Source organism: Dasypus novemcinctus, chromosome 1, assembly GCF_030445035.2.
Source record: "Dasypus novemcinctus isolate mDasNov1 chromosome 1, mDasNov1.1.hap2, whole genome shotgun sequence".
In the NCBI taxonomy this organism is placed as follows: domain Eukaryota; kingdom Metazoa; phylum Chordata; class Mammalia; order Cingulata; family Dasypodidae; genus Dasypus; species Dasypus novemcinctus.
Genome location: NC_080673.1, coordinates 90,095,901 through 90,119,825, shown reverse-complemented (window position 1 = coordinate 90,119,825; position 23,925 = coordinate 90,095,901). Strand labels below are relative to the sequence as shown.

Genomic DNA, 23,925 nt, shown 5'->3' with positions numbered 1-23,925 from the left:
CACAGTCCACTTTCTAACCCCTCCAACTCCTGCATATCTTTCCACTCTCAACTTTCTATACCTTTCCTATTCCCCTGGCCAGGTTATCCTATTACAGCTCTCTTAGAACCTTGTACTATTTCTGATAGTACTCAGCACACCTGTACTTCAATAATTAACCATCTAAGACAGCAGAGCCCCTCTCGATATTCTTTACCACTATATCTTTGGCCCTCACAGAAGCTTAGCACATACTAGGCACTTTTGATGAAATTTGAATAGTTTTACTAACATACCCCAGAGTCTTGTCTAGTGTGCTAAAGCTAATTATGATTCAAGTTGTTACATACTCTTTTCCTTTATCATCCTTATTTAAATATATAATTTATAATTCTCAAAAGGTTTTTTTCATTTTTTTCCCCTTCAAGTCCTTATAACAACCATGTGAAGTTACTGGGCAGAAATTATGACCTGTATTTTAGAAAAGAGGAAGATGAGGCACAGACATTCCTTCAAGAGTGAGTTTGTGGCAGAATGAACTTAGACCTGGGGTTCTTAACTTTTTGTTTCATGCACCCCTCTGCCAGTCATGTTAAAACCACAGACCCCTTACTAAGTCCACACTATACTGTGTATGATTTAATATGTCACACCTGCATCAACACATTCCCACACGAATGTTTTTTGAATTTCAGTTCAAGCTCATGGACCCCTTGTTAAGACCCCCTGTCTTAGACTATGTCCCATCCCTCCTACAACTACATAGTCATTGCTTTTCATTATGCAAGTTGCTTTGGAGTTTGCAAGTTACCAGATAACCCTGAATCATATTCTAATTTAAGACTAATAATTCTGCAAGTGATTTAAAATGTCTTGGGTAATTGGATTGTGTCCACTCTGAGTAGCCTTATGATCTGGGAGTTAGGCTTCCAAATAAATTCTGAATCAAATGGATAATTGATTTAGGCCAAACTTATCCATCTCTAAGAGTCATGAGGATAGGAGATGATCAAGCAAGCATGAAATGCATGTATTCCTGCAAGAGAAATCTCACTCAGGCAGTTAAGCAAATCAAATGCAATTACCCATTGTCTGCATTCACATGGCAACTGAATCCTGTTAGGTCATTTAACCTTGTTTCATTCATAGGCAAGTTTGGATAGTTTCTTTTACTTCTTCTATATTCAGAAGAGCAAATTTGCCAGAAAATAGACATGTGATGGTTTAGTATTCTACTGTGGTATGTCAGATACCCCCAACTCCAAAAAAGGGAAGGTGTCTGAAGAGTGATAATGTAAGTTAAGTAGTTCAAGTAGCAAAAAACTTGCTTATGTTTATGACTCAACATGTAACTGTCCCCTGAGGCATTTGCATTTCAATGGAGTATGAAATGGAATGATCCATTTACAGCATTTAGTTTGTATGGTTCATGACTCTGGGGAAATGCCTCAAGGTTTGCAAGCCACTGCATAAATCTTGATAATAAACACATATTGTGACATACATATTCTATTACAAATAAAACATGATTTTTGTAAATTGACAATAAAACTTTCTGTGGTTGAATCTCCTTGCCACGTGGGTACACTAGGGAATAAGAATATAGTGATCCCTTTTGTATATCATATGGATGGAAATTTTTAAAAAGCTTTTGGAATTTGAGTCTATTTACTCCTAGCAATTTTTCTATTTACTCCTAGCAATTTTATAATTCAGATTTACAAGTGCTTTAAGAAAAACTTATCAATAAAATAACACAGGGCTCCTTGAACACCAAATAGTTCTTTAAAACTAAAGTTTGTTGAGAGTATATAAATAACTTGGAGATCTGGCTTACAGATCTTTTAATATAGATATAGCTTACAGGTCAACAAAGTATTTCTATTTGGAGGTAAACCTGTCCCAGAACTTGGGAAAGAAAATTCTGGAATGATCTATTGAACCCAGAACATTAAAATCCATTTTCTCCTCTGAGGTCTGGAAATAATCTGATGGGGTTCTCATTGTTTGCAGATCAAGATGACTGTGCTCTCCTGGGATGTGACATCCATGCTGGATGTGTTTCAAAGGGAGAAGACGCCAGGTGCCAGTGTTTGAAAGGATTTGCTGGGGATGGAAAACTATGTTCTGGTAATAACAAATGCCAAACACACATAATATCTAGAAAATACTGAACCAGAAACATTCTTTCAGTTTGTACTGACTCAATATCTCTAGAAGGATTTATGTAATCAACAGAATTGAATAAGGTATTTCATATTAGCTAGAATGGATGACATGCATAGAAAGTATGAAGCATATAATAAGTTTCGTATAATATAATATTGCATTTATATTAAAATTATATGGTATATACAGTTGACTTTAAGGGGAAAATTTGTAATTTGCTTCAGTTACATAAATTTGCCAATTCTAACAAAAACATCTCCTTTTTTCCCCCAGAAGTTTAGGTCAAAGTTATAGTTAGATTAAATAGGTTGTGATGGGTAGATTTTTATTTTACGTGGATAATGTCAAATTTATGTTAGTGATTATTGGCAAAATCACAGTCCTTGTGGTCTAAAACTCTACTGCATAGTGATGAATACTTACTTAGCTAATCGCACAAGTGGGAACTCTGTACAAATTGATACTTGATTCAGAAATGAACTTTACATCCACTCTTCATAATTTTGCCTACAGATATAGATGAATGTGCAATGGGTGTCACAGTTTGCCCTCCAACCTCATCCAAGTGCATCAATACTGAAGGTGGCTATGTCTGCAGGTGCTCAGAAGGCTACCAAGGAGATGGAGTCCACTGTCTTGGTAAGAGTAGACAGAAGGAGGAGGGTGGAGTCAGGCCTCGGGGGAACACGAAACACTATGGGTGGGGTGGGCCAATGGAAGACAGGATGTCATTGAGCTTGCAGGCATGTCAGCAGTGAAAGAGGACTTATGTGACCCGCTCAACTGGCATACTTCAATTCTGGGTAAATAGTCAAATTTGTACATCCATGCTATTACAGCAAAAGTCAGTTTCAAGACCCTGCACTGTTTCCTCCCCCACTGACTTTCTAAATCTTCCTCTCCAGTTTGAGTCACACCAGTGACTTGTCAATATCCTATAACTTGAACCGTCAGGTGGGGGGAATCTGACAGCATTTTCCTTGTCACTGAGGTCTAGCAACTGAGCTGTGGTGAACTGCAGAGCTGATGCAGGGGTGTTGGGAGTCACTGCTGTGTGTAAAAAGGAAAGGGTGTGGTTCTGCGGAAGGGCTCATTGGGTAGATCATGATAAAGTGAACAGATGGGAAATCCCGGCCACTGGCATTCAATTGAGTAAAGAATGATTAAAATCTCTTTCATAATCACCATCATCTGCCAAGCTCTGGGTGTGACTTGCAGGGATGGGACTTCTCTTTGTGGATGTCTTGTACCATTCCAGGTGTCTGTGGCTTAGCACATCCCTAGGAGTGAAGACTTGCCTGAAGTCATCTATTCCCTACTGAAGAGGTTATCTGAAGTTTTACAGGGCCTTTATGTTTCTCATTCAGTATTTTGTTTTCTGTTTTCTGAAAATTAAAAAAAAAAAAACCTTATCCTGGTAAGGGGCACATACCCTGATAGGAAACTAAAACGGGGCTGCTTTCTCCCACAGGTTGAGGTTAAAGATGAAGTATCAGGCATAACTAGCAATATTCCGGATTTTGTTGGTTTAAACGGGGCCTTTATCAGATTAGTTTTGTGGCTTCCACTGACATCTGTAAATGCTCTTTTAAGCACATATTTGGCTGTCAGTCAGGAAAATGTCACTGCTCTAATTAAGCAAGCTCAGAGATAATTTAGATATATAGGCTTTATATTTAATTTCCTTTGAAATTAAAGGAAATTAAAGGATGTTTGAACCCTTTAGAGTCTGGATTCTCACTCTCTTACTAACCTACCTTCTTGCAGTAATGAACATGTGGTCTGGTGGCTGGACAGTGTCCTTGGGCCTATGGGACCAGCGGGCTTGCTCTGCTTCTCTCTCTCTTCCTCTCTGTCTCTGTTGCTCTCTCACTTTGAACCATGCCTGGCACACAATACAGGATACATAAAAGTGTTGTTATTCCTATTCCTATTTCTAGGAGTCGTTGTGTTTCTTGGTAAAGAGTACATCTTTGTTTTTGCTTCTCAGAAAAGCATTCTCTCTCTGTCAATGTGATAGTTTATTGAGATTATAACAGGAAGTCAGTTTTTAGGAAAAGAGTCCATTTGGACCATTCAGGATAGCAGTCAATGCATCAAATAGTGAATAATGGCAGTGATGCTTACAAATGGAGTGGGAAGTGGGGAATCTCATGGGGCTGCTTTGCTTGTCATGATGTAAAATATTTAATTCAGAAGAATAGGACTTAAATGTGAGGGTGGTGGTAGTTGAGAAAGAAAAAGGTTGGTAATTGGAAAAGAAGGGGATGATTTAATTTATATTTATATGCAGAAACAAAAATGTTGCATTTGATATGACATACATGTCAACAGTAGCTGGATATCTATATGCAAGAGTTAAATATGAGTCTTTAGGATCTTACCATCCTAACATTTGCCTAGTGTTAAGTTACCAATCTCCAGCTTTCCCTTGTAGCTGTCCAAGTTATTAGCTGCCTTGTCTCCTTTCCTGCCAAGTAGGAGGAAAACTTTCAGATGTAACGCAGGGGCTTAGGATATCTGAATGAATGTGCAGCGAGGCACTGAGTTCCCTGTCTCTCCAACATTCACATTAATATTACTAAACCTAAAAATGTGTATGGTTTTGAGAACGGGCAGTATGACAGCAGGTGAAATTGCTCCCGGCTTAGTTTTCCAGGCTGCTATGACGATTACTGCATACTGTTGGCTTCAACAACAAGCATTTATTGTCTCATGGTTTTGAAGGCTAAAAGTCACAAATCAAGTTGTTGGCAAGGCCATGCTTTCCTTCGGAGTCAGTAGCATTCCAGTGATGGTAATCCTGCATTACATGGCAATCTCTCTTTCCTTGTTGGCTTCTTCTGACTTCTGGCTGCTGCTTCTGGCTTCTGGTTTCTCCTTCTCAGTCTTCTCAATTTCCTCTCTTTATAAAGACCTCCATTCGTAAGGATTAAGGCCCACCAGTACATTCAGTTTGGCTATACTTAAATAGGATCTTTGAAACACTATTCACAAATGAGTCCACACTCTGACTCACCTTAACATATTCAAACATAATATTTATGAATGAGTTCATACCCACAGGAACTCAGATGAAGACTTGAACATGACTTTTGTTGGGTACATGATTCCATCACTAACAGTCAACTGTCTGGATCCCCAGATGACACGTTCTTCCCACATGAAGTTGAAGATGCTGCCCTGCCCTGCCAATGTATAACCATCTTTCCTCCCCTTTACCCCATTTTTTCTCTTCCCTACTCCTACGTTTCTGGCAGATATTGATGAATGCCAACTGGGTATGCACACCTGTGAAGGAAATGCCACGTGTATCAATACAGAGGGAAACTACACCTGTGAGCGTGCTGGGGGCCTGTCGGATCCTGGACCAATATGCTCTGGTAGGTTGGCAAGTGGCCCAGATTGTAGGGGAGGGATTGGGTTCAAGTAAAATTCTGTGCCCCAGTGTATCTGCATTAGAGATTTTAGAAATCATTCAGTTCAAACAGGCTGGAGAGTTTGCTTTCCTGATTAGGTTGGTGCTGAGCCTGAGAATTTGAAATGGTCCAAGTTTTCTTAATTTAACAGCATCTGGAAAAAAATCCTTTTTTTATTACTCACAATTCAGTAAAGGTGGGAACACAGGTGGTTCTTTTTAACAATGCAACTAATCTGGTTTGTAATGTTGATTTCTGGGGCTGCTGGAAAAACTTTGTGGGGCCAGGCAAGTTTGGGTCTGGACTTTTAGCATTTTGAATCACTTTGAAGGATTTTACTTTAGAACTTCAGTATTTCTTTATCTTAATTATATTAATTAGAACATTAATAATTGTTGACTCCTGTTTCCTAACCCTCTCCCCATAGGGAGTATCTTCTCACCAACAGGACCCCAGATAGGGAGCTGGCTTTATCTACAACCTAGAAAACATCATTGAGGGCTTTTTCCCCATTCCCTCACTGCCAGCCATTGCCACTCAGCTCGTCAAGCAGAAAACTTCCTCAGAAAGGAAACTTCTGGGCTTGCTTGGGTCTCCATTTTTTTTCAGCATGTTATTTTTCTCAATTTGCTCTTCTAAAAAGTTTGGAAAACTGCCAATAGTCATACTGTCAGCTGCTTACCGTAAGGCTTTTCTTTTATGGAGCATGGAGCCATTAAATAGAAAGGGCTTTATTAGTTTGACATTCCCTTTGTTATGGTGACATCTCCTTCCTTTTAAGGTTGCTTCGATGCTGTCTTTGGAGAGTCCCCTGAAAGTTAAATTATTTTTAGAAAAAAGCATGGGGGGTGGGTGATTTGAGACTCCCAGGATATTGGGGATCATGGACTATATGTTGGTAGAGAGTTTTTAAGCCATTAAGAGAAACTGGCTGTTCAATGAGACTCTCTTAAAGCTAGCTGTCATCTCATATGGCTAGTGCGTGTTTGTGGATGGCAGGTTTGCTTTTATTTTATTTTATTTTTATTTTTTTAAAGATTTATTTATTTATTTATCTCCCTTCCCCCACACACACCTGGTTGTCTGTTCTCTGTGTCTATTTGCTGTGTCTTCTTTGTCCGCTTCTGTTGTCAGTGGCACAGGAATCTGTTTCTTTCTGTGGCATCATCTTGTTGTGTCAGCTCTCCGTGTGGGTGGTGCCATTCCTGGGCAGACTGAACTTTCTTTCGCGCTGGGCAGCTCTCCTTACAGGGCGCACTTCTTGCACGTGGGGCTCCCCTACATGGGGTACACCCCTGCGTGGCAGGGCACTCCTTGCGCGCATCAGCGCTGCGCAAGGGCCAGCTCCACACGGGTCAAGGAGGCCCGGGGTTTGAACCTCGGACCTCCCATGTGGTAGACAGACGCCCTAACCACTGGGCCAAGTCCGCCGCCAGGTTTGCTTTTATATTGAGTTCAGCGATTATGGATTCATATGGAGTCATAGGATTGGACATTCTCTCAACTTTCCCCAACGTGCTTTATCTCAAGTAATACTAGCCTAAAGAAGGAATGGCTGGCTGCATGATGACTGGCATAAGGTCTGGTTAGGAAAGTGACACAATTGTTGCTCCTGATAGTTCCAATGTCAGCCCAAAGTGTTCATAGAAATAACTTCCTGATATTGACACCAGAAAGACCCTAATCACTTCAGAAAATAAAAGCAATGTCTTTGATTCTTCTAGACTCAACTCCGCCCTCTCATCTCAGGGACGATGACCTCTATCCTGTCAGAAATAGTTATCCCGGATGCCCCCTGTCCCTTGATGGGTACTGCCTCCACGGTGGTGTGTGCATGTACATTGAAGCAGTAGACCGCTACGCATGCAAGTAAGTCAAACTGTCTGTCTGGCGCAGAGATATTATATTGATGTCCTTAAGTTTTAGCTAATTTGTGAAATTTATAAGGAAAAATCTAATTGCAGAAAATCTCCTCAGCACCCTCCCACCCCTACCGCTGCCCTCATCAGCCTGTGGTGAGTGTAAATCTAAGGAATTGGTGATTTTCCCTTTGACTTAAATAACTTGATGTCACTACAAGTATAGTCTGGGGATTAAACTTCTTGTTTTAGTTGAAAAATTTATGTTTGTGAGAGAATTCCTTAAAACTTTGATTTATTTTCTGCCAGATGTATGGAGGCCATCCACAAAATGTTTCTGGATTTACAAAGGTGTTGTATAAATTGCCAACAGAATTTCTTGCTTCTGGTTTTCAAAACTAATAGCAAAACAAAACTAAAAACAAACCTTCACTTCCTAATACTTGATTTTTGCACTTTTGTTATTTAGTAACAATTGCTCGATGTGGCAACTGCTCCTTTTTTACTCCCTCCTCAATCCTCCGTGATGGCTTTTCACATAGGCAAAGAGTCAACTTGAAAGGTGGGCTTGAGAAGATCTGTGGAGGCATCACTCCCTCTGTGCTCACTTGGAAAACATTTCCCTAGGAGTCTAATAAAACATACACACACGCAATTTCTAGCTTAGCATAAAAATTTACTTTTAACTAATACCATATTTTTAAGGCAATATGAGGGAACTAATAGATAGAAAAAAATAAATAGTTTTCCCATGGCTAATCCTGACTGATAATTTTCTCTGTGTCCAAGGAAGGAGTAATAAAGTATTCTGATCTTCACAAATGGATGCTATAAGCATAAAGGCTTTTATTATTTTATCAATAATAATGAGCAGAAGCATACTCTAAATTATTAGAATGAGTTATATTCTGACAAAGTGCCTGGCTTTGCATTATAAATCATGTCAACCTGACAAAATAATTTTAAAAAATACTCATGAATATTATTAGTAAAAATGACTCATTTCAATTAGAATTGTTTTTATGCTCATATTTACATGCATACTTTTTAAACCTAAATATAATCTGGTATTGAAAATAGTTATCCTTGATTTTAAGGTTAAGAAAAAAATTTTTAACTTACCATTTCTTCCTACTCCAAATAATGAAATTAAGAAAAAAATGTCCTAGTTTATTGGGTCATGGTTTGTTTTTCTCTATGAGACTTTGACTTTTATGATAAGATGTTATAATAAGATAAAGGGTATCGCAGGGTTATATGTTACATTTAGTACAGTATTTTAATGTGGCCCTGTAAGAGTCAATTCATTAGAAGATTGATGAACCCCATTTTTCTTTTTCTTTAAATCCTGATGAAAATATCATATTTCCCTGATAATGTTTTAAACACGAGTTACTACAAAATGACAATTAAACTGGGCATAGCACTCGTGTTTATAGACTTTTCATCAAAGCAATTTTAAAGATATCACCAGAGTTCACAATAATCAGGATCATAACTTTGTTCTGAAATCTACATTTAATAAAAAATGTGGTTTAGTCAAAGAATTCAATCCTTCCCTTCTCCTGCCCTGATGACCTCACTTTTATGTTTTATTAATTCCACAATAACAAATCTCTAGGGAGTGCTTACCAAACCAACTTTCATTAGAAACTCTTCATAGACCTCATTCCATACAAATGTTCTTAATGCTGTGAGCATATTTACAAAGGGTCAGCTTTTCCTTCCTTTCCTAGAGGCAATGGAAGTCCCCCTTGGATAAGTGGACCCCTAGGCCATCTCCAGGGGATGCAGAGGAAGTGAGAAGTGGAAGTCTCTATGCCCAAGAGGTCTCTCGAAGGTTTTTCTGGTCTGGAGATCCTTGGGAGGCTTCATACCTCCTGGGCTCAGAAAAGGTCCTCATTCCTTCTGGTTTGGCTTTGAACCAACCCACACCCTTCTGAGGAGGACTTCTTTAGACCAAGATCGCTCAACACCAGCCCTTTGGATTGTTTCATGAAAACATGTGTTTTGTAGTCAAATAAACTTGAGATATGCTGCATATTCTAGCCCACAATTGCTGATCACCACATACCACATGTTAAAATTTTTTGCCTTGTTTACCTTGTTTTAGCCCAGAATTTCTAGAAATCATTTGACAATAGAAATTCAAACTTACTGGGCTGTGTAATCTTTTGTTTGGTTTAACACAACTGATTAATAATCCAAAGAACTAGTGGTGTGTGACCCATCCTTGTGAGATGGTGCTTTTAAATTAGACTCTTTGGGGCCTTTTGAGGCTCAGAGAGGCCATCTTTTATTGTAACCTGCCTGGTCTTCCCAGGACTTCTGCCCACATGATTGGCCTATTCCTTGAGACACTAAAATCTCTAAGGGGACCAAGGGTATGACCTATTAACATCCAGCAGCTTAAAAGTTGCTGGTAGGCATTGATAGTAAACTGGCTATAACTAAATAAAACTAGAATTAAAACAAAATCCAGGAAAGCCTAAAATAACCCAGTGGTCCTTTATGCTGTCTACACTTAGATCTGCCATATCTTGCATGACCAGTTCTGGAAGAGTAGCTTTTCCGAGGTGAATGGAGCTTAAAACCCTTTTATGGAAACAGCGTTATGTATTAGAAAGAACACAGGCTTTGAAATTAGAGAAGCATTTTCAATAAACCTGCCATTCACTGGCGGTGTGACCTTGTACAGATTACTCAACCCCATTGAGGTTTGTTTCCTCATCTGTAAAATGGGAATGTGCCATTGAAAATAAAATGAGTATGGTGGCGGACTTGGCTCCATGGTTAGGGTGCCCGTCTACCACGTGGGAGGTCCGCGGTTCAAACCCTGGGCCTCCTTGACCCGTGTGGAGCTGGCCCACGTGCAGTGCTGATGCGCGCAAGGAGTGCCGTGCCATGCAGGGGTGTCTCCCGAGTAGGGGAGCCCCATGTGCAAGGAGTGCACCCGTAAGGAGAGCTGCCTAGCACAAAAGAAAGTGCAGCCTGCCCAAGAACGGCACTGCACACACAGAGAGGTGACACAAAAAGATGACACAACAAAATGAAACACAGATTCCTGGTGCTGCGGATAAAGATAGAAGTGGTAAGAGAAGAACACACAGCGAATGGACACATAGAGCAGACCCCTGGAGCGGGGGGGGGGGGGGGGGGGGGGGGCGGGTGAGGCGAGACAAATAATAAAATAAAGAAAAGAAAATGAGTAAAAGTGCCTAGTACAGGGTCAGGCACATACGGCATGTAGCAAATGTTAGTTCTGTCCCCTACCCACCTCTGAAAGTGACTGATCAAGCTCTAAAGACCGGCAAAAGGTAGAGTACAGGACTAGAATCTCGATCTTTTGGGTCTTTGTCCAAAACTTTCTCCAATAATGTCTCTTCCCACAATGGGGATTGGTTCTCTACATATTCAAATCCTCAAGAATATGGCGGAGACACAGATAGATAGAGAGTTGATCCTGGGGTAAGGGTAAGGGGTTCCTAATAAGTGAGCATCTTGAGATGTTTAATAGGATTTACATTTATGGCTGATGCTCTTGTGAAGAATAATGCTCACATATACTTGTTTTCCATCTGAGAGCCGTTCTTTCTGTCAGCATGCATTCCCAGTAGATGGCAGCATTGTTTCGTTTACTTGAATCTAAAGCACTGGGTCACGGGTAATTCCAGTAACAATTTCACTAATGAAAGAGCAGTGTTTGTGGGTGAATGCCCCCCCTTTCCTCTGTATTATCCCAACCCCCTTAAAGAAAATAGCCAAATACTTGTATGTCACCACTGGAACCATTTCTCTTGGGCTAGTAATATTTTTAAAAAGAAAGAGCTTCCCCAGCAGACCAGGAGTGCTTCCTGTTCAGAGATCAAGCACATCTTGCATAGAGGGAGCAGAGTCTCCCTTTAAATTCCCCTTTCCTTTGACCTATGATCGTTGCAATCTGGCCAAACATTTATATTTCAAAAACTCCCTTGGCTCTTAGGGCAGAGTTGCTTTGTGTTAGTTTTAAAAGGTGGCTCCTCAGGATTTTAAACTAAGCAAAATTGATCTTTAATCAATGTTCTGTAATGCCTTCTGGAGGTGGTATGCAAATAATCCCCCAACAATCCCAGAGCAAACAGGCCAAAGGGGGATGGCCACCGCAGGAACTCCTAAGTCACCACGTTTCAACTGACCCCTGATGGATTTTCCAAATGCCTCCAACAAGCTGAGTCGGGAAGAGCAGAGGTTGGGAGATGGTTGATGTTGAGTCTGAAAACATAAGCACTTTTGGCCAGGGTTACTGATGCCCTGTTTGCTTGTCACAGCTGCCTGGTAGGTTACGTTGGGGAGCGATGTCAGCACCGAGACTTGTGGGAGCTGCGCCGCGCAGGCCAGGAGCGGCAGCGGAACCTCACGGCGGTGGCGGTCGGCGTGGTTGTGCTGGTCCTGCTCCTGCTCCTGGGGCTCTGGGGGGCTCACTCTTACAGGTGACCCTTTCTTTCCATTGGTTTTCACCTTTCCCAAGGGGAATGCTGCTTCCTTGAGATGAATTTCTACACACTTATTATATTTAAAAAGTGCTATGGCAGTTGGAAAAAAAATCTCTCAGGATTTCACTGCCCTAAAACATGAGGAGTTTTGCTGTGTTCCATTCCAGTCCTCATCCTTCCACCTGCTTGGTTTATGTGGTTACTAACACATATTTGTTAACAGTATTTGGTTGTTATGTTAGCTAATAAAATGCATGCTAGGATAATACACTTTTTTCCTTTTAGTGTCACATGATTCCCCCCACCCCATAGCCTGCATAACTATGATTTTTCATGGCTCCTTCAACTGAGTTGATATCCCATGAAGTATTAACTTCGGTTAAAGATTATCTGTCTCTTCTCAAACTTGAAAGGAAGTATCTGGTCCTTGGATTTTGTATTTCTGATCAAGTTAAAAAGTGTTGGATGATAATATTTATACACTTAATTGTTTTTAAATAACAAAACATTAGGGTATAGGAATAGGCATAACATCTTCCATTTTCTTCAAAAGTAGGACAAGGAAGCGGACTTGGCCCAGTGGTTAGGGCGTCCGTCTACCACATGGGAGGTCCGCGGTTCAATCCCCGGGCCTCCTTGACCCGTGTGGAGCTGGCCCACGTGCAGTGCTGATGCGCGCAAGGAGTGCCTGCCACGCAGGGGTGTCCCCTGCGTAGGGAAGCCCTATGCGCAAGAAGTGTACCCCATAAGGAGAGCCGCCCAGCGTGAAAGAAAGTGCAGCCTGCCCAGGAATGGTGCCGCACACACATGGTGAACTGATGCAGCAAGATGACGCAACAACAACAACAAAAAGAAACATATTCCCGTGCCGCTGACAACAGAAGCAGACAAAGAAGAACACAGCAAAGAGACACAGAGAACAGACACCTGGAGGGGGGAGGGGGAGAGAAAAAAAAATAAAAGCAATTTATGGGGAGCGGATGTGGCTTAAGTGATTGAGCACCTGCTTCCCACATGGGAGGTCCTGGGTTTGAACATTCATGCCTCCTAAAAACAAAAGCAAACAACAAGCAAACAAATGAAATAACCAACTCAGGGGAGCAGATGTGGCTCAGTGGTGGAGTGCTGGTTTCCTGCATATGAAGTCCTGGGTTCAATCCCCAGCCCCAATACTTGGGAGGAGGAAAAGGCAATTTATGGACTGGTATAGTTTATGCTATATGAAGTCAGTGTCCTGAAACTTTGGGGCTGAAGGGGACTAAATAGAATTATCTGGTTCAATCTCATTTTATCAATGAAGAATTTAAGACCCACTTAACAACAGGGCCAGATTCTCTGAGAATGTAACAGAATAGGACAGATATCTGCAGATAAAAACTCAACCACCTTTGCCAGTAGTACATATTCACTCAGGTGGCAACTGGCCTGTGTTCTGGAGAATTCAATATATCAGTCAAACCATCCTCATTTGAGTGCCTACTATATTCTAGTGCAGTGGTCAAGAGCATGGGCCATAGTATCAGATTGCCCAGGTTCAAATCCCAGTTAATGCTTAAGTGGCTTTTGGTTTGTTACTCAATCTCTGCATTCATTAACTTCCTTTTGCTCTAAAATGGGGAAAGAATAACCAGAAGATTAAATAAATTCATCCAAGTAAAGAACTTAGCATAGGTCTGGCATATAGGACTTAATAAATGCTATCTGTTGTTATTGTGACTTCCCATTTATTGACTTCTTTCCAAACAGTCACATGTTCCAAACTGTTTTCTACTATTGGCAGAGACAAAATTCTCAGGCACTAACTGGAAATTTGAATTCGGTGGTCCTTCAGTAACCATTGCACTATTCCACTTGGCATCTTGGATGTTTATGAGAAGAATATCAAATAAGCAACAGTTACATCCCATTGTACAGAATGCCAAAAGAAAAGTAGATTCTTGGCCAAAAATGTAGGGGAAAAAATGGATGCAAGAAACTTAAATTCATGTGTACCATCATTTTAAAGTAATTTTCTTACTTTAAGATAGGCTATGATACATTAAATATTTTTCAAGTTCTATAGATGTTTTTCAGAGCTCTGAATTGAAAGCTAATGACAAATTGCTGTGCTTTCTTGACTTGGAATTCAAAGACAGAGATTACTACAGCCTTTACCTACAAATAAGAAAGTCCTGATCTTCTGATCCCCATTTACTTGAAAGCAAAAGTGATAAGAACTATTATTTCATCAGAATGCTTTCTTTTTCTTTTTTAATGATATACACCAGAGTTGTAAAGTTCTTCCTGAGCGGATCTACCTTTACCTAATAGTTGTTATCAGTGTAGCTGCTTACCCCACTGTGAATTTGCAGCTATGTGCTTGACTGCATTTGCACTTTAGATACAGCAGTTCTGATGAGATCAAATTAAAACGACTAGTCTAAATATCTTCATGTCACTAAAGTCTACCAACAAATACAGGTCTAGCATTGAGTGTTTTGAATTAGGCATGTTAAATGATTTTCATTTAAAATAGAATCAGTTATTTCTTCCCTTTATACCATTCTCTTTTTGTCTAATCTAGATTGAGTGCTTGACACCATTTTTCTTCTCTCAAAAGGATGTTTGTGAAACTATATACTTTAAAATGTATTCAATTATCACTTCATAAAACTTGATTACTTGGAAGGACCTCTTGAAGAAAATAAATTGGAAATGATCTGTTGCAAAATATTACTTTGTAACTTACTGTGGGACTGTTTATACTAGCAAGTGTCTTCTGTTTTTTTCCTTGAAGTCCTTGATTGAAAACAATAACAAATAATCCACTCCATCTTCTGGAACCATCTGCTCCATTGGATACAAAGCTCCTGAGAAGGGACCTTCCCAGCAGTCCCTCCCTGCCTTACCACCCTTTCCCCAGTGCCTTGGTAGGGCTGTTTGACGGAGGCTTACACTTCTAAAAGAACTTAAGTCGCCCTCCACAGTGGCGCTCTGGGTCTTGATGCTGGCTGGTGCTCTACATCATCTTCCTTTTTTGCCTTCTCATAACTGGCTGTATACATACATTACTTGCCTGTGTCTCTCCCTCTAGAGGTTATTGCTCTGAGAATAGGGTGCCTGCACTGATCCTGGATCCACCCTCTCCCCACAGTGCACAGCACCAGGCCTGGCAAAGACTTGGTGCTTAATATTTGTCAAATAACTGAGTCTTTTTAAAACTGGATATGGAGGTAGGAGACCTAGTCTATTTCCTGGCTGGGCAACTGTGAAATGTTGTTATCTTGGGTCTTCTACTCCTTCCGTTCCTGCCTGTACTTCCATTCTGGGCAGGAGATTGCGGTGGGTCAGTGGAAAGGAGCTTGGCTTTGTTCCCCACTGCCCGGGCAGCTGTGTGCCTTGGGGAGTCATTGCCGTCTCCACTGCCTTCAGCTGTAAAAAGGAGCTAATACAGGCTGCCTCACAGCATTACAGTGATTTCATTCCTACAGGCACTCCCCCTGAAATAAAAGTGTAAGTTCCACTAAGGTAGAGACTTTGTCAACACAGTTTTTTCATTGCTATGTCCCCACTATTTGCCTGGGATATAGTTAGTCCTTAATTGATAGCTGTTGAATGAGTGACTGCACGGCTACTTCCCCATACCTCATAGAACCTTGGAACGAGTGAAACATCCTCTGGAAAACTATTTTGAGTTCTGAAGAAAAGAATGCCTTAAAAATCCAAGGTTATGCTCCTGCTTTTCTCTGTATTTCTTCTCTCCCACATATTTTAAGTACCTAAATTTCAGCAGCAAAAATAGCTGTCCCTGCCCATCATTGAGTGAGCTGAGTTGTTGTTTTTGTTTCGTTTTGTTGAAATTAACTCAAATTTTGCCTTTACTACAGGACTCAGAAGCTGCTATCGAAAAATCCAAAGAATCCATATGAGGAGTCAAGTGGTGAGGCCAGTGGCAGCAGGCCTGCTGACAGCAAGGCTGGGATGTCTTCTTGCCCCCAACCTTGGGTAATTGGACCAAAGCAGATGAAGCAAGGAATTGGCTTGATGTTAACCCCAGTTCATTTTTCCGTATTCTCCATTGAGTTCAGAGAGTCCACAATGTCTTCTAGCTTCTGGCTTGTGTTAATGTTTGCCAACACCTCATCAGCCAGGGGGTTGTGGACTGTGGAAAAGAGAACTGTATTGTAAATTAAGGTGATCAAATGGGCTAAAATTGAGCTATAATAATGGCACAAGAAATTCATTGAATTTTTTCCTGACTTGTAGCCTGTTCCTATAACTTTTATGTGTTACATGAAGAATCCCAATTTTTTGGTAGCACCCTTCAGATAGATGTCTTAAAAACCCAAGAGTATGCTCCTAATTATCTTAGTATTTCTTCTCTCTAACACATTCTAAGTCTAAACTTCAGCAGCAAGAGAGTTGCTAGATTAGTCAAATAAAAATACAGGAAGACCAGTTGAATTCATACTTACACTGAAAGTTCAAATTTAAGTTCAAATATAACTGGGTGTCCTGTATTTTATCTGGTAACCCTCTGCATAGTCCATAAAGCACGGAGGGTAGTTTAAGACTCAATTCCTACAATAAATCATTTTGGAGCACTAGAGGGCAGCCTTGGGACAGACTAAACTCTCTTGAAACTTACCGGGAAATTTCCACATCCAGAAACCTGAGAGAACTTGGCTGGTATTATGTGTTGCAAACACTGTGGAAGAGATGGGAATAAGTGGCAGGTCTATGGGGGATTAAAATCTGTGGGCAAATAAGGAAGGGCAATTAGGGAGAGGTTACCAAGCATCAAGGCAAAATTTGGGTTCCTGCCCACATCATTCCTCCCACCAGCCCCAGCCCCCACTTCACCCCACACCCCAAGAGAATTCCTTTCCTTTGGCTGAGTCTTTGACTAACAGGAGATCTTCTGTCCCTGCTTGTTACAGGTGTTCAGTATATACTTATTTTTTGGGTGAACTTGAGTGCTGAAATAAAGTAGGAAATGCGAGCGATCTAGCCTTACGTTTCCATTAGTTGGCTGTTTAATCTTTGGCAAGTCACTTAACCTCTGCAGACCTCTGCTTCCTTTTCAGTATAAAACGAGGTTTGGAACAGATGATCAGTAAGATCCCTTCTTGCTCCACACATTCCTTAAGTGTGTGGTTCTGGGTGGACTTAGCTGTAGAATGTTTCCAGTTCTTTGAGGCCTTGTGCTTTTGTGGATTTCTAAATTACCCCAGTTGCACTTGTCAGTCTATGTGGTACTTCATTCAGGTGTTGGGCAGCAAGTTTAATTAATCTTAACTGCACTGTATTTAAATCACCGGAGAGAATGAGTAACACAATCTGTGTGCATCCTTTTTTTAAAATTAATACAAAACCATTTGCTGCTGTCATGAGCAGCTTGTTGGCTCCGAACTGTGTTAAGAGGCCTGGGGTTGCTGGGATCAGTCCTCCCCAGCAGGCATAACTGTCGTAGGCACCAACTGCCTCTGCAGATCTCAGTGGAAGCAGGAAGGAACCGAGCACCCAAACTAGGGAGAGAAGCAGCGGAAACAAATCTGGTTCCATCAGCTGTCTTCTCCATCTCAGCTCAGAATTAAGGAATATGTGTTTTTCTGGCAGAGACATATGGCTGGAAAATTTGCATTGCACAGGCCTGGTTTCTGACCTGAGCCTGAAGAAATGGGAATGTGCCCTGAAAGAGTAGGTCATGTACTTATTACGCAATATGTTGCTACAGGGGGACCATTAACGAGGAGGAGGTGAAGGTCATGTGTTGTGGAAAAGTAAAAAATGAAAACACCTGTTTGCGGTATTTACCCTTCCATTACCAAAATTCTCTCCCTTTTTCCTAATGGGCTCTCCGCTCCTCATCCTTTCCTACCCTTTCCTCAAAGAGAAACATGACCAAGGAGATATGTACTTTCTATTCTACTCCTTTTTCCCCCTGAGAGGTGGTATTTTGGAGCTGAGGGCTTCCTCCTGTGTAGGGCCCATTTCTGAACCTGTGAAGCACAAGTCGTCCGAAAGCTTGCGGTCACCTCCACTTCAGGGTTACTGATTGGCAAGGGTGGACTTCACCAAACTGTGTCCTTTATCCTGGAACATGGGTTGATTCTTTTCTTTCCTTATATTGTTGGTCTGCTTTTATATCTAATTTATTCAGTGTGAATGCAAGTCATTCTGGTCAGCCTGTGTAGGTGCCCAATCAATTTTGGACAATTTAGCTAATGAGGAAAGTAATCATTTTGTTCACTGAAGAGAAATTTTGTTGTTTTCTGGGCCTGCCTTTTAGAATACTGATTCCCAAGCTGTTCAACCTTGAAGACCCTTTTAAACATTAAACATTTTAAACATTTTTATGGACCTTTGCAAAATAGTCATTATACTATTCATACTCATTAATGACCAGGAATTACTCAGAACTTGATAACATGTGCAAATGAATTTTGTTAACTGAAAATATACATCAGTATATATTTGAAAAGTTGTAGTACATACACACGTACAGGACATGTTATTTGTCTGGCCTATGGGCAATGCTTAGAACGCTTATGGATTCTTGGATCACTTTTACTAAAATGGTAGCCTCCAGGGATCCATGACCCAAAAGTTGAGATTAGAGAATTAGAATAAATTCTTCAGTAAAGGTACTGGTAGTGCCTAGTTGTTTTAGGAGCGTAACATCAAGTTTTCAGAATAAGTGAATCTTTCATTAGCCAGAGAGATAAATTTGATAGATTATTTTCTTTCACCTTCCATAGGATGAAAATGATGAAGCCATAAGTTTAATTTAATGTATGCTGAGGTAATGTATGAATTATCACAAAACCCTCCCTTTCCCTTTTGTTCTCTGCAGTTTGTGGTTATAGAGGAACACCAAGCCATCAGGAATGGAAATCAACCTGTGACCCTCAGAGAGAGCCAAGCAGCAGATGTTGGGCAGTTTTCTTGCCTGGAGCCTGGTGAGTGGTTATCTTTACATGGATTCTGGATGTTTTCCAGTGGAAAAGTCTCATCTAACCATGGAAAAAATGAGTTAGATTGTATATACTATATGAGCAGCTGAGTTGTATTGGAATGACCTAGAGCTTTAGAGAAATACATTTGGACTGGATTCCTGTCTTATGTGAGGTTACCATGTTGACCCAAACTTTCATTGCATAGCAGTCAGCAAGATCAACTTGAGCAAGCACATAGTGAGTGCCTCCTTGTTTTGAATTAGGTTCAAATTCTTGGGGTTTGGGCTCTACAATGGAAGCTGTGGGCATAGTTCCAGTGAAATTGGAAATAACTCCAAAAAGTGTGCTCCCTGTTCTAGTAGGATGGGCTCCTGTGAATTTAAGTTGATCTGGGGATTGTATTCAAATCTTATTAGGGGGCTGGACCTCAGCCAGAGATCTGGCTGTCTGTAAAGTCCAGCTGCTACTGTGGGGGTGGGGGTCATAAAAGCAACCCAAGTTCTCAGGCTGTTCTGGAACGCAATCTACTTTGAGTAGAGATGGGGTTAGATAACCTTTGATATAAGACTTTTGCCAAGAGTTGTATTTTGATAATCTTCCTTGAGCTTGGGTCTCAGATATTACATTTCTGCTTCACAACTCAGAGGACATTGTAAAACACGGTTTTGTATCATGAGCCTTTTTGGAGGCTCAAAGGAAACTTGAGCCAAAAAAACAGTTCTTCTGATGACAGCATAACTCTGTGATGAAAATGAGAGCCACTGAGTAAACACTTTGAATGGGTTATGCAAAGCACAGGCCTGTATAACACAGGGAATCCAATGGTGGGAGAAGAACTGTGGTTAACAGAACAAATATGAGAACATTTTCTCATGAACTATGGCAAATGTATAATACTAATATGGCATGTTAATAATCAGGTGGCTTGGGGAAAAATATACCAAATGTAAGATATGGGCTAATGTTAGTAGTAATATTTCGACAATGCTCCTTCATAGTTTGTAAGAAATGTTTCACAACAATGCAAGGTGTTAGTGGTGGCATGATGTATAGGAGCCCTATAGGATGATAAGTGTATTTGTTTATACACTTATTTATGTATGTATATGTATGTAAGATATACTTCAATATAATAAAAAACTAACAGTTCCTCTGCTAAAGAAAGAGGCTTCAGCCCCGCTTACATTTTCTGAATCTTACCCTTCATAAATATGCTTAATACCATACCCTCCTTCTCAGATTGCTTGGTGGAGAAAACATAGGCTTCTTGATTTAGGAAATTATCTCAGAATTACCCTCTCACACATATGTTGCCAAGTAAGCCAAAATACTGAATCCAATGAACTTTATTGCCTAATTTGAGGAAGTCCCTGGGTATAAAGGTATACTTAAGAATTGAATAATAAGACTACAATAAATATCATTTAAAAAATATTTTTTATTAGAGAATTCCCATACAACACCCCTCCACCAACACATTACATTGTTGTGGAACATTTGTTACAGATTATGAGATGACAACATCAGATTGTTATCACTAATTATGGTCTAGAGAGTACATTTGGTATATTTTTTCCATACCCCCTGTATTAGTCAGCCAAAGGGGTGCTGATGCAAAATACCAGAAATTGGTTGGTTTTTAAAAAGGGTTTTTATATGGGGTAGGAGCTTATAGATACCAGGCCATAAAGCATAAGTTATTCCCTTACCAAAGTCTATTTGGAGCAAGATGGCTGCCGATGTCTGCAAGGGTTCAGGTTTCCTGGGTTCCTATGTTCTGGGGCTTGCTTTTCTCTGGGTTCAAGGTTCCTTTCTTCCTGGGGCTTGCTTCTATTTCCTCTGTGAGCTTACTTCCTGGGGTTCCAGCTTAAGGCTTCAGCATCAAACTCCAACATCAAAACTCTAACATCAGAAAAACCCTCCACTCTGTTCTTCGTCATGCCTTTTATCATCTCATCGCCCTAATCCTAACTCAATCATGCCCAGGTACAGATCAGATTACAAACATAATCCAATATCTATTTTTAGAATTCATAACCATATCAAACTGCCACAACCCCTATTATTAATACAGTACTTCTTTGACATTGATGCAAGAATATTACAATATATGCATCTCAATAGTCTTACTACATTGTAATAGTAATGTACATGTATTCTAGTTCATAGAGAACATTCTTGGATTTGTACTATTAACCACAATTCTCATACCCTTCTGGGTTCACTGTTATTTAGTCCCTAGATTATTCTCTAGTTTTCTTTCATTTGACATTTATAAACCTAGACTGGCCCTTACAGCCACAGTCCCATTTATAAAGCAGCTGTGTTAGTTATACTCAGTATAATGTGTTACCATCAACTCTATCCATTTCCACACTTATACAACCAAGCTAATTAAAACTTTTACATACATTAAGCATAAGTGCCCCTTCTCATCTCTCATCCTATCTCCTAGTAAACTATACTCTAGGTTTTAACTCCATGTGTTTATTCCTCATATTTAGCTCATAGTAGTGAGACCATACCATATTTGTCCTTTTAGGTATAGATTATTTCACTCAGCGTGTCTTCAAGATTTATCCATGCAATCATATCAGTCCCAATTTCACATCTTCTTACAGCAGCATAGTATTCCATCATATGTGAATACCACATTTTGTTTATTCATTATTGGTAAATAATATCATTTTTGAATACACATTGTTACTGCTGTTGTTGACTAAATAATGAAAACATTAGGCATTTTCAAAAGTTGCCTGGGATTTTGTACTATGGTAGCAATGGTAGAAAGCAATATAATATAGGAATATCTTGTAGTTATATACTACTTTTCCTTGAGGAACTTAAAGCACATAATTCTTTCTTTTCAAGGTAATCCAGTTCAGAGGTACATATAATATCATTTTTCAAGTCAACCAATGGCACAGTGATTTGACAAGAGGATGGTTAAATTCAGAAAAAAATCTAAGGACTCATTATAGTTAGTTGAGTACTCAGAAATAGATTAGAATGTCTCACTTTTTTTACACTTTCTGCAGCAAACATTTTGATCCATTCTTCATGGGCCACTTTATATCACTCTCAATATCAGTGATCACATCCCCATTCCTGTCAGTCTGCCTTATATATATTGCCCTTGAGTAGGGTCGTAAAAGTGAACATAAGGTTGGGAACAGGTGGGTAAGGTGGGATATGAAGTAAAAGATCAATGGTCCTGAGCCAATTCATTCTCTGCTCCTGGAAAACCCATTAACCCATGGGGTATGCATAATAGATTCATAGACTCATGTCCATTGACTTCAGCAAACATCACTTGGTCCAGGTTAGGTGAAGGGCACCGTGCCAGGGGATGGGAACAGACATGTGGATGGAATGTGACCTCTATTCTCAAGTTATTTATGGTTGAGATGGGGAGACAGGACATGCACAGAGAAAGCTAAGGTAGCTAAGGTAGAAAGCTAAGGTAGGTAATATTATGTAGCACAGTCTTTAGAATCATTTCAACCAACTGGACTTTTTGATTTTTAAAAATTAGGTCCAGAATTGTTAGAGAATGGGTTTATTTTGTGTCTCATGTTTGAGATCTATTCTCCAGCCACTACTATTAGAGTCTTCCTTCTAAGGCATTGTGAGTCATGTGAATACTGAAATTTCTTTCCTTTTTTGTTTAGGGTCAGTGCAACTGACATCATGGAGGAAGGAGCCCCAGATTTGTGGAATGGGTACAGAGCAAGGTTGCTGGATTCCACCACCCAGTGATAAAGGTTCTGGTTTCCAGGGAATGGAGCAAAGCTTTCATTTACCCTCCTACAGGGCACAGCCCATTGCTGTGGGGGTTGAGAAGCCCCACTCTCTCCTGTCAGCCAACCCGTTAGAGCAACAACGAGCTCCAGATAGACTACACCGAATGGATCTGACTCAGTGAAAACCCAGAATTAAAAGGAAGGTCAAGAAGGATGATCCATGCCAACAGACAGTACATTTCCTTTCAAAAAGTAGAGGAAAAATTCAGATTCTAGTTCCACAGATATCTCCACATCTAATCACTTAGACAGTATCCTGGAGACAAGTGTTATTGGTGTGCTTTTCTATCTTCCTTCCTGCATTCCCACTGCAGATTTTCAAATAAGAGGAATAAGGAGAATCACTACATAACTCATTAGAAACTAAAATTGGGACTGTAGTGCTTTATAAATTGTGTTGTCTTCAATAGTCAATTCAAATAGGTTTGTTTTTTTTTCCTGAAACCCCAAAAGAAATCTGGAGTTAAGCCAGACAATAACAATGGTTTGGTCAGTTATAAAGTAAATTCTTTTATCTGGACAGAATATTTAGCTCAATCTCATGAAATGATTATAACATTAAAATTATTGTTAAGTCACCATGCAGGCATTTAATTTATCATTATTGTGGTCCCTGATGGTAATTATGGTTATAATTATGACAAATTAATGAAAAATGTAATAACTTAGAACTTGATTTCTTCAGAATGAATGGCTTAGTTTTTTCTATTTTAAAATCTGTGGATGAAAAAATTTAAATTTTAAAACATTACCCAAGAGACTTCAATGTTTCTCAATCATTGCTATCCTTTCCCCAGTGAAAAAAATTTTCCCCAATGAAAATGGTAAATCCTCCCTCTGTGTTTGCACAGAAATTTACTTATTTTTTAATGTGGGATTGTAAGCAAATTACTTGATTCCTTTTCATTATGGACAGTGATCAGTTTCTTCTAATAATTTAAATAAAATCCCAATAAAACATAAACATTTTATTGTACATCTGGCTAAATAGTTCATTATAATCTTTTTTTTTTATTGTATTTACTTAGAAGCATTCAGAATGTCAACAAAACAGCTGCCACGTTTTTCTCCCCATGCAATTACAGAGTGGTATTCAGTGAGCAGAATGACAATTATTTTGGATAAGCTCCATCAGAGACAACTGAAGATGACAAAACTACCATCCCATATATAACTAATTTGTGCTGTGCACCAACAAGAACCTGCTTTAAATTTCCATGCCAATTTGTAACCCCCATCCTGTACCAGGCAAGGTTAGCGGCTATGGAAAAGACCACCAGGACAGG

At 39.9% G+C, this 23,925-nt stretch overlaps 1 protein-coding gene across 4 annotated transcripts in view; it reads left to right on the top strand.

Moving 5' to 3' along the window:
- The window catches only part of EGF (epidermal growth factor), a 92,456-nt gene extending 68,841 nt beyond the window's left edge, over positions 1–23,615 (top strand). For all 4 annotated transcript variants that reach the window (XM_004476166.3, XM_071215145.1, XM_071215143.1 and 1 more), the window contains 8 exons: positions 1,993–2,109; positions 2,662–2,787; positions 5,409–5,531; positions 7,292–7,436; positions 11,734–11,895; positions 15,765–15,882; positions 18,734–18,839; positions 22,508–23,615. In XM_004476166.3, the coding sequence (XP_004476223.2) occupies positions 1,993–2,109; positions 2,662–2,787; positions 5,409–5,531; positions 7,292–7,436; positions 11,734–11,895; positions 15,765–15,882; positions 18,734–18,839; positions 22,508–22,761 (1,151 nt within the window). In that variant the 3' untranslated portion in view covers positions 22,762–23,615. The remainder of the gene's footprint in view (positions 1–1,992; positions 2,110–2,661; positions 2,788–5,408; positions 5,532–7,291; positions 7,437–11,733; positions 11,896–15,764; positions 15,883–18,733; positions 18,840–22,507) is intronic.
- The last annotated feature ends 310 nt before the right edge of the window (positions 23,616–23,925 follow it).